Genomic DNA, 11,504 nt, shown 5'->3' with positions numbered 1-11,504 from the left:
ATTGATTCTCAAGGTTTTGAGCATTAAAATAAAAAGGGTAGAAACCTGAAAACTGCTTTTGATGCAGATGTAGGTAAAGACCTACCAGTGAGCCTTTTCAGTGGTTTTCTGTTATTCATACACATATGCTTGCAGCACCCAATTGCAGTGTGATCACATCTACAACAAAATACATGGGTACACTGTGAAGCCTATTTAGACTGCCTAGCTGAAGGTGCTAGGAGACCATGGCTCCTTCTAGTTGCCTGCCACCTCAGAAAGCACAGCAGAGAGAAAACAGTCCAGGACATTCCTGAAGCGTGGAAGAAAACTTCCTAACACAGCTGATGAAGGAGCCAACCAGTGCAGAGACCCTAGTTGTTTGTGAACAGAAAAGGACTGTCAGAAATAATTTGGGGTATGCAATCATAAAATAAGTTTTTGAGTCACAGAGAGGGAAGCAGGTGGAGGGCGAGAAAAGAGATGTGTCCAGCAGGACTGCTACATTGGACATGCAGTGGACAGATGTTGGAAGCAGTCCTGAAGAGCAAACAAGTCCAGGAAGGTTAGACATTATTGAAGAAGGGTGTAGAGCACAAAGTTTTATGAGAAGCAGCTGAGGGAACAGGAGTTGTTTAGCCTGAAGAAAAGGAGACTCCTTGCCCTCTGCAACAGCCTGAAAGCAGCTTGTAATGAGGTGAGAGTCTCACCTCTCAGTCTCTTCTGCCAAGTATAAAACAACAGGAAAAGAGGAAAAAGCCTCATGTTCTGCCAGGGGAGCTTTAGATTGGAGACAAAGAAAATTTTCTTCACCAAAAGGTTCGTCAACCATTGGAAGAGGCTGTCCAGGGGAGTGGTGGTGTTACCACTCCTGGAGCTATTGGAAAGATGTGTAGCTGCGGTGCTCAGGGACAGTGTTTGGTGGTGGACTGGGTAATGCCAGGGTAACAGTTGGACTAAATCTTAGAGCTCTGACTTTAAGAATCACAGCCCTTGTATGCTCACAGCTTTGAATAGCTAAGTTCTTTTTCAAGTACAGAAAGCCTCTTCTGACTTGTGAGAGCAGCTGTGACTTCAGCATTTGCTTCCTATATTTTCCTGCTTACTCAAACATTCTACATTGTCCCTTCCAGCCCAGGGATCCAAGGGTGACTGCAGCTCCACAGAGAGGTGCTCAGAGGCCCAGCTGGGCAGAAAAGCAATGGTCACCCCCTTATCTCTTTAATATTTGGCAGCTGGATCCATGCCCCAGGGTAGAGGACTATATTAGCACCGGTGCTGGGGATCACACAGAGGCACCTACTGGAGGGAGGGAGAAGGGACATGGAATGGCAGTAGCTGTAGGGAATGACTGTAGAGAAGACCATTCAAGCAGCATTTTTGAGAAAAAAAAAACTTTCTTCTGTTCACCTAGATCATAGCAGACTTTCAGAGTCAATCCCCAAGGCTGATGAAATATTTCTTCCATAAATCACAGCAGTGCTGATGTATGAACAGTCTGTCAGCACCAAAGTGCAAAGTGGAACATGAAGCACTAGAGACTTCTGAGATCAAAGTTTCTGTCATCCATAAGCTTTTGATGTCTAAACACCACAATAGTCAACAGGTGTAGAACCCTCAAGGCCTGTTTATTTTCAATCTAAGAGTCAAAGAGGTTTTTCCAACAACTTGAACTGTCACCTTTAACTTAAAAACCACTTTAGTTTACCTGCCAGAGATTAATACCAAAACATAGTATTTCTTAGATTAATCAGTAACATCCATTCAAATCTATTCAGCATTAGAAAAAATAGAGCCCAAAAGTACTCAAAGCTGATATTGCAGGCTATGGTAAATTCATAGTGTACCCCTTACCTAAGGGTTTGTCCTATTACCTTCATTCCATCCTTTTGGAACATGGATTGAAGCAAGCATGGTCTGACTGACATATTCCAATGCAGCAACTTCATTCAATTCCACTACTTAATAAAAATGGGAGAAAATGCCACCCTACTTATAATATGTAAACACATTCACTGATCACTTCAACAGCTGCATGCAACTCTGAAGGCAAGGACTGCCCAGGGATCCATGTTTTAGTGAAACAAAAATTTGAGATCCACACGTGACACAATAACAAAATATTACCAGCACACTATTTCCATAAAAACACTACAATATCTTTTTTTTGGCAAAACCAATTGGAGTCTTTTATCATCAATAAAAATGTTTAGATTCTTCAAAGTCAGGCTTGAGCTGCTGGCCCCTATTTCTATTAGTGTAAATTTGAGCTGTGAAGCACTTTTAGAAATGAGGCATTGACTGAATATACTACCTTGAGCATAATCTTTTTTGTCATTACACACCACCTTGTTACAATCGTTTTCCACTTTGACAGACACTAGCTCAATTTTGTTCTATGCAGAATTCTGTTGCATTCTGCCAGAATCACTTGACATCAGGAAGTGTTTGCAGTGCGCAGCAGTTTATTGAAGTAAAAGAGGTAAAGACATAGCTGAAGGGTAGTGGGACTTTTAAGAGCAAGTAATGATTGATGATTTTCAGAACCATTCTTCCCAAAAAGGATTTTGAGATAGGAGTCATCAAGGTAGAAACCTAAAGGATAGAGAAAAATTACTTACTCAAAATCTGATGGTTTGAGTTACTACATATGGTATCATATGCAGTTTAAATGATCCACTGCATTTAGTTAATACAAATGCAGTAATTCCCTCCTCTTCATATCAAATAGGCTGCAATAAAAATTAAAACATTCTGAAGTAGTCTGCTTGTTTACTGTTTATTACTCGAATACTTATTTACAGAACTATTTCTTCCAGTTGCCTCAGATTCTTCCAAGAAAACAAAAGCCTGCAAAGGTGTACTGTTTTCCACACAATTACTTCTTTCACGACTATTTTGGAAGACCAACTTGAAAGATGTAGGTATTAACATGAGTTAAGAAATGTCTGCAAATGCATTAGAGCAGCAAAACATGTTGCACTTAATTCCTCTTATCTGTTCTGCTAAAGTTTTACCAAAAGCTCATCTATGCACATGTTCTTGAGTGTTCTTGCACATCACTTGAGTGCAAAAGTTTCATTACAAGACCATGAAACAGACTCAGAGCAGTAGCAGATGCAACACCCTGCCTTTCAAAAGCTTCAGCTAAATCCAAAGAAATTTTCAGGACTCTAGAGCTAGAGAACTTGGATACAATGATACTTGTAGGTCCCTTCCAAATCAGCATACTCTGCAATTCTGTGAACTTCCTTTTAATATCTTCAAGATTACAGACTCATTCCAATTGTGACAGTAGAAAACTCTGAGCAAGAAAAGGCCTTGCACTGTAGGGTAACAGAAAAAAATGAGATAGAAAAAATGAGATGGCAAAAATGTACAGATGGAAATCAGGCTATTCACCCAGACCTGGGAGAAAGCCTATAGCTCCTGCTGAGTGCTTAGTTGTGATCAAATAACCACACAAAAAATCTACCAAAGACAAGATTCCAAGGCTTCTCAGGCTGCACAGAAATCTCCTATTTCCCAGCAATTTAGACACCTGTCCTCCTTTTCTGTTTATAGTGTAGAGACAGGACCAATCTTTCCTTTCTATTGGAAGAGACCAAAAAAGCTTGAAAGAGCCAGTAGTGGGTGGAGTGCTTCTGTTTTCAGTCTGTTGTACAACAGCACCATCCAGCTGTCAAACAAAAAAATTATCAAACATTAATGCCACTATCCAGATTTGGTCCTTGTATCACAAACAAAATGAGTAATTGCACATATAAAAAACTAAAACAAAACACAGCCTACAAGTCCCTTCCCTGTTTCATAATTATATTGATTCACTGTGTTATGCTTTTTGGGTTAATATACAAGAGTGTGCTTTAGGGAAATTAAGAATTCAGCCCGGGGTTTTTTTTGTCCAGTAAGAAGGGCAGGCTGAAGCTTACCTCTGTTTCAGTGAAGGGTGGAATGTAAGCTCTCAGGTATGAGAAAAAGACCATTATCTTTGGCTCATAACCAAAGGTAGTTAATCATACTACAAAAATTAATGGAAAAATCCCAACTTGCAACAGCCGGTATTTTAGCTATCACACTTTACCATTCAATCTTCAGTAGTGAAGGCAAGAACAGCAACCTCAGGTAAGGGATAAAAATAATAAAAATTCATACTAAAGTAACAGATCACTCTTGAGAGACATTACAACATGAGGAAGAAAACTCCTTGCTCTCCCAAGATTTTTCATAAACTTGTAATATTTAACAGTAAGGCATATGCAATGGAAATAAATGGCATTCCTTAGAACAGATGACTCTTACCTGAATTAAATCTACAAGGTCACTCCTTAAATTGCCCTCACTTCTACGCTGAGCTCATTTTTGCTGTAACATCCACAGGGAGCCTACCATGTGCATCCACTCATGATTGGAAGCCTAATGTTAGACTACATGTCTAACACATCTGCATTACACATGCCTTAGCCCATCCTATGATCCCACATTCCTGCATTGATACCTGAAGGCAGTAATGCATCTCTACTTCTGATTTTTTGAAGACCAGTACTAGTTCTTTACACTTTACAAAACAGCACAGGGTACCTATTAACGCCAAAAGATAGGCCAGTCATCCTTTAAAAGAAAGCAACACTAGTGGAAGCATCCCAAGTAAATAGTGTCAGGAAAAAAAAAAAATCTTATAAGTGCAAGACTTAACCTAAGAGAAAAAGCATTTCTACATGCAATGAAAATCTAAAAGGAAATCCTAGGATAAATGCAATAAGCCCAAGTTCCTTAAAGTTATGGAAAGAAGAATAGGCATAACCACATCAGATGTTTTTCTTGCATATATTTAAAATATACTGCAGATTTTAACAAAAACCCAGAATTTAAGAGTACAGCAACAGAAAAACAGCAAGCACTAAAATAGTAGCTAAAGCCATAGGAGCCAAGAACATGTCCAAAGATACAGCAGAGGTGGCAAATGACAAACCTGTGCCAAGTAGGAGAGAAGGTGCCCATAAACAAGCAAGGCACCAAAGCCAAAAGAGTTTGAAGAGACACAGCCCTAAAGAAGAGGACAATAGCTCCCCAAAATCTGCAAGCAAACTAGAAGATCAAAGAGAGGCATGGTTAATGAGGAGGTATTATGGCTAAGTTTAATGAAAGCAAGAAGTTCTTCCACTATGAAAGAACAGAACACACAACCTTCAAAAGGAGTTGTATTAGAAACTCATTGCAAGACTACGTCATTAGATCAGAGACAGAACAAAGGTACCAGAAAAAAAACTGCAATGAGAACAAAACGTAAAAATCAGTCAAAAAAGAGCTGGTGCCAAATGGGCAAAAAGAAGAGGAAAGATTGTTATGTAGGAGGGTATTAAAAAGTGGCAAGGATGTGGCAGAAAAGAGCAAGCCCTTGAATCTAGAATGAAAATATCTTCAGCTCCACACATAGAGGAACAAAACCAAACAACAAAAAATAGAAAACAATCAACCAAAGACAAAAAAAATAAAAAAGAAAAAACCCACCCAAAACCACACAACCACAAAAAGAGGAAAATGTTGAAGTTTGCACTTTCGGTGAAGAGAAAGTAATTTGCAATAAAGAATCTTATGATCTTGATGGAAGAAAGCACATTTCCCTTGCCAGGAACTGATGAGAGAACTTGTGACATGCTTGAAGGCTGCACAGCTTTGCCTGGAGAATTGCATACTCAAAAGGCATAGAGTTACACACTCATTCCAACAGAGAGGGTAGGATCAATCCATTTCAAAACTCTGATGTAGATGGAGAATAGGACGAGCAAAGTAGATTTTGTGGAGTTACTAGTCAGATCAAACAACAAGGAAAAAGCATAAAAATCACAGCAAGCATAGAAATAGGCCTACAGTGGAAAGGAACAAGACAAGCCAGACAGCAGAAACAGAAAGCCATGAAGTGTTTCCAAAACAGTCTAAATAGAGAGGCAACACTTTTACACCATCCTTAGTGAGGTCAGCCAGAGTTCTGCCAAGTTGATCCCAGTAAGAACTAAAAGACTTCACTTGGAACCTGAGCTCCTGACAGTAGTTTTTCTGTTTTATCACAGGATACAAGCTTTTAAGCCAGGACACCAGAAGGTAAAAGGTAAAAACCATTGTTTCCACTAGACAGCAACTTGTTTACATTTATTAGTTGTTCAATTTAGCTAAAGAATCAAGCTTATTTAAGATTAGAGTACCTGTTTAAAGTGAGCTTTGTAATCTTGTATGAGTAAGCATTTCCAAACCCCAGGTTTCAGCTGTCCAGAGTCTTAGATAGATGCACTATAGTTAAACCTGCCATGTCACTCAGAGGATCTGTTTACATGTCTGCAAGTCCCCCCTGCCTGCCTGCCACTGAAGTATCTATTTACTATCCACAGAAATTACTATGAAGCTCAGACGTGAGGAGCTCAGTTTTATCTTCACCAATCTCTCTAACCTTCTAAGCAAAGCTTACTGATTTACTGCAAGCTTCTGCTGTCACTGACAAGTGCAGTGGCAGACCCAAGGACATGCTTGTTGGATTTAGCATTTTTGTTCATGAACAGTCTTATGGAAACTGGGAACACAGAATACACCACATGTGAGAATAGTGATAAAATCGCACATGGTAAATCCATACTATTGAGCAGAACAACTTAGTGCATGTACCAGCTTCTCAATCTGCTTCAGTCACAGAACTTAGAACCATACTGCAGTGCTCACCAACTCCATCTTTTCAAACAGACTTTCCCCATGTCCCATTAATTTTATATTTAGCATTTCACAGCAAGGTATTTTGTATTTCCAAAAGTTTCTAAACAAGTTGCATTGGTACCTGTATATTCCAATAAAAACAGGTCAGGTTCGTATGACAGGAAGTATGAATAAACCCAGGAAGTTCTATCCTAGAAAGCTCACACACTTCAAAGTTTAAGATCTTATTTTAATCCAGGATATGGCAACAGTAAAATCCAGTTCATAAAATGGTAACTTGCTGCTGCTAAGTCTTCATATGTGCAGTGACAACAGTCAACTCAGGTTTCTAGTCAGTAGGGCTTCCCCATTGATTCCAAGATTTTTTTTCTTTCTTCTGCTGCAGGCATCTCTGGTTTCACACCATTTCTTTTCCTTTGCATCATAATTTCATGCTGAAAATAGAACAAAGTGAGCATGAGAACAGATTTTGCAGAATCGCCGCTCCTGAGCTCTGAATGAACAAGACTCTTTACTCTTTAACAGAAAAATGCTTTATATATCAAGACTCTGGTACTCTAAGCCTGATTAGCTGATAACTAAACATACTAGTAATTAGTTCAAGATACCTGATAGTTTACCTTGCTGCCTCGGAATACAGTGCAATCAGTATTCCTATTACTCTATGCCAGACTAATGCACAATCATCTGAAAATAGGTTATTTTTGTAGTTGACACAAGTATTTAAAAGCTAAGGTAAAACCTCTTTACTACAATGGTATAGGGAAAGAAAAAAGCAGAGAACAGTTCAACTGCGTATAGTTTCTCATAATACTTCTCTACCACCAAATAAGCTTTATACTAGGTTAGAGTAACCAAGCCAGTGGGAAATCAGATAACCTTACCTTGCCTCAGAACTTTTTCACTGCATCCATTCAAAAGAGAACTTATTACTAGAAATATGTGACTCAAGTTCAGAAGAAAACAGCAAGTACCGAAAGAACACTGACTCACAATCTAAGAGAGCCAACTCAGAACAACCAAGTGAAGTACTTTGATGTGCATGTGCTTAAGTCTTCCAGAAACAAATACTGAGACTCCCTGGGCTGGTAAGTTACCGTAAAAATATCATTAGCAGAGCTTGAAGGGTTCAGAAAGCAGCATGTCAGAAAGTAATGTATATAAAGCAAAGCAGGGAGTAAAATTTAGAAAATTTACTGTGCTTACCCAGAATTTTCTGCAGTTTTTGTACTTCAAAAAATAATCAGTACACATATCCTTGTTATAGTTGTTGTCATTCATACATTTTGTAGTGGCATCTGTTTCCTTTAATAGGGAAAATATACTTCAGAGCTGAGGGAAGTTACTGTACTCAGTGCTTAAATATTTAAACAAGTCCCAGAATATCTATGAAGATAGGAGTGAGCTCTTCAGATGAAAGAACACTATCAAAGAGAGCAAAGGAACACCTATTACAAAGGATCATCAGTACTTCCAAGCAGCAATTTCATCTGGAGATAACAGAATAGTACTCTTCAGACAGTAAGTACAGAGTCCACAGAAGAGTTGTTTACAATGATGCTTGGTGTAACTCACAAAAGACTTAAAAAATAACCAAGCTTGTCTAACCAGGATTTCAGGCTCTGGTTTTAGGGACAGACAATTTAAGAGACGGCTATCAGTTGTTTTACTCCTGTTTATGGGGAATTACTTGTTGTTTTATACTTATAATAATGGATGATTTTGAGCCCTTCCCATCTTCAGACTCTTAAGAAATTTTAATGCAAAGGGCTATAATGCAAGTGTGCTATCCATAAAGCAGTCACCCAGAAAGTGCATTATTTAACACTGAAATGTAGAGACAAATCTCAATTTGATCATCTTACCGCTACACATGGATTTATATCGTGATCTCTAAGCTTTTTTGCATGCCTGGACATTCTAGGCAGACACTCGTACCTTGGCTAGAAAGGGAAAATAAACAGATTAAATATCTACTTTTAACAGTAACTCAGGATTAAGTCTGAATTTCAGGATGCAATAAAGGCCTTCTAGTAACACACAGTTTGGTTATCTTTAAAAAAAAAAACCCAACAACAAAACACCCCCAAACTTTTTGCCAAGTGTTTCAAAGGCAGTAACAGCAAGACAATACTGGTAAGTTCAGCCCATCACCAAGACTGCTCACTCCCTGATGAATTCCTGGAGAGAATGGAGCCACTGCAGCAGCCCTCACACCAGCCTGTGCATCACGGAGGAAGTGACCACGTGCAGGAGAAATAGCTCCATAGAAGCTGTTCACAGCCAACACACTGTAGACACCACAATTAATAGCGTGTGGGAGGAATGTACAAGTAAACTTTTCCAGATTTTTTCCTACTCCTTAGCTGGATCACATCTGCATCTTCACTGAGCTTTCCCAGGTACAAGTGCCCAACTATCTCCACGTTTCTATATCAAATATTTAATAGAAAAAGTACTGGTTTCACCGCAAGGTGGGACCAGACCCACGTACACTGTGTGTGACAGCTTGAATCACATTTTTTACCATTTAGTAGTTTGACACTGACTCTAGGAACTGTAAGCTTGAGAGACACCGAGTTCAGTGCCAAGAATCCACACCGATCCAAGATGATGACATCAAGATGAACAGCAGACCCTCTTTCCCTTTACAGCTTCCTATACATTGCCTCTGGCACACATATGGTGATACAGGTATGTATTCCAAACAAATACTAAATCTAACCAAAAATAAATTAATGTTGACCATATGACTACTTGAATCAATGCAATCAGAAACACAGGACAGAGGGAGCAAATTAAAGTACTGCTAATGAAGGACACAGCTTAATCTTGTTGTTTTTACTTTCTTGAGAAACATTGATGCTAATTCTTAACCAAAACCTGTTTCTGTGTGCATTAGGGAATGATAAGTGCAAGTATGCAGTAAAAAGCCTGTTTTGCTTGACACCAGATTTCAAAAACTAAAATACTGCTGTTTGTAGCTCATAGATGGGGCTTCTCCTTTGGGTAAGAGTAAACTATTCCCAGCAAACAAGCCTTAGGTTTTACAAGCTGTGCATGTATACTTTTCCTGGTGCTTGGAGTACTCCTTTGCTTTCCATATGATCATCTTCTGAAAATGGGCCTTTTAATTAACAGCATTGGGAAATGCTTCCACTTTCCTTTGAGAACTATCCAGCACTTAAGTTTATTTCACAAGCTAGGCAAATGTGCTCTTTTTGATGGGTGGAAGTGCATTTTTGATCAGGCACTTCCAGCTCAAATGGAAACACAAGCAGGTATACTAGCATCATCACAGACTTCAAAAAAAAAAGGAGGGAAGGGGAAAGTAGGAAGCAAAAGGAGCATACCACAATGCCTCACCTAACTCATCACAACAAGATACAATATTTTCAGATGTTTGCATGTGTCTGTGTTATGACTCTGCATTTCATTGCTATTACAACCTAAGCAGACATGCCTCAAGGTGTACAGTGTTAGTCAGACTTCAGACTTACTCTCTGAAAGAATACTTGTGAGTCATAGGATGTGCCATCATCATCATCAGTGTTCCTTACACAAACTGCACTTGACACTTTCAGTTTGATTACACTACCAGAGTCTGCAACCGTGCCCAGCCTAAGGAACAACGCACACAATCCATTAAACACCTACCTAACGAATAAGCAGTTCAGATTCTAACGAAGATGCACAGCTCAGAGCAGGCAAATGCTTAAACATTCTCAGTACTACCCAAAAGGTCTGATAGCTCCTGCGCTACGTTGCTCTCTCCCCCTCTCCGAAGTACTTCGGACTTGAAACATTATCAGCTGGAAGGGCAGGCGGGTCACGCCGAAACACTGCTGTGTGACTGAATGAGCAGTTGGGCAGGAAGCGAGCTTCCCCCTCCTCCCAGGTTTTACACATGCACGGGCTTCCCTTCCTGCTTGCAGATTACAGGTCAGAGCCCAACCACAACCGAAGGCTTGTCTATTCCACAGTTCTTAATTATGCTTTAACACATTAACAGTTGTAAACTGTACCACAGAGAACCAGGGCTGGTGCTGGCACTCTTTAACCCTAGGGCTCTTTCAGTTCATAAACCATCACGGCACTTTGCTACAGGCTCCCGCCCCCTGAAAAGCGTTTGGTCTGCTTTAAATGCACACATATAGATACAAATTCGCTAATTACGCCGCAATACAGACCAGCTCATTAAAACTTTGAGCTCTGCAGCCAAGGCCGTTCTAAAAACCCTGCAGGTTTTTGGGCTGTTGGGGCGGCGGAGGCAGAAGGAGGCGGCCGGCGAGCCCGGCCGCTCAGCACGGCGGAGCTGCCGCCTCGCCCGACCCAGCTCCGGGGGCCGTCCAGGTGCGGAGGCGAGGCCGGCGCCCCCCGCCCGGTCCCTGCCTCCCGCCGGCGGCGGAGCGGCCAGAGGCGCCCGGCGACCCTTCCCCCGCCCCGGGTCGTTCGTTCCCCGCGGCCGCTCCCGCCGCCTCCCCCCGGCACCACCTGCCGCCAGGGAGCGGTGCCCGGGCCGCGCCGCCGCCGGGCCCGAGCGGGGCTGCCCCGGCCCGCGGGCGGCGAAGGTCGAGCGAGACTTCCCTCCGCAGGCCGGGAAGGGAAAGTGGCGGGCGGGCGCAGCGCGGGTCGCCGCCGGCGGCACTCACCTCCGTCCCCGGCCGTGTCCGCGGGAGCCCGGGGCGGGAGGGGGGCAGCCCGTCTCCAATTCGAAAGACGTCAGCGGCTCAGGCAGCGCGCTTTAAGTACGGGCGCAGCCTACCCCGCTCCCGGCCCCGCGGCTCCCCCCGGCCCCGCGCCGCCGCCGCCCACGCCCCGGC

General features: G+C 41.7%; 1 protein-coding gene across 1 annotated transcript; it reads right to left on the bottom strand.

The window, feature by feature from the left end:
• Positions 1-1,588: 1,588 nt before the first annotated feature.
• Positions 1,589-11,487, bottom strand: CHCHD7 (coiled-coil-helix-coiled-coil-helix domain containing 7). Its single transcript, XM_033065773.2, has 4 exons — positions 11,334-11,487; positions 8,547-8,624; positions 7,888-7,986; positions 1,589-7,115 (listed from the first exon to the last, which is right to left on the bottom strand). Exons 2-4 carry the CDS (start codon positions 8,598-8,600, stop codon positions 7,014-7,016), a joined length of 255 nt encoding a protein of 84 aa, XP_032921664.1. The 5' UTR covers positions 8,601-8,624; positions 11,334-11,487; the 3' UTR covers positions 1,589-7,013.
• Between the last annotated feature and the right edge of the window lie 17 nt (positions 11,488-11,504).

The sequence above is a fragment of the Catharus ustulatus genome, chromosome 1, assembly GCF_009819885.2.
Source record: "Catharus ustulatus isolate bCatUst1 chromosome 1, bCatUst1.pri.v2, whole genome shotgun sequence".
NCBI lineage: Eukaryota > Metazoa > Chordata > Aves > Passeriformes > Turdidae > Catharus > Catharus ustulatus.
Note: the sequence above shows the minus strand (reverse complement) of the source record. Positions and strands in the feature narration are given on the sequence as shown.

Excerpts from the sequence above, each read along its gene's own strand:
- CHCHD7 (XM_033065773.2), bottom strand. The coding sequence starts at position 8,600 with ATGTCCAGGCATGCAAAAAAGCTTAGAGATCACGATATAAATCCATGT. Across the intron at positions 7,987-8,546 it reads ATATAAATCCATGTGTAGCG|GAAACAGATGCCACTACAAA; the intron begins GTAAGATGATCA and ends TCCCTATTAAAG. Across the intron at positions 7,116-7,887 it reads AAAACTGCAGAAAATTCTGG|CATGAAATTATGATGCAAAG; the intron begins GTAAGCACAGTA and ends TTCTATTTTCAG.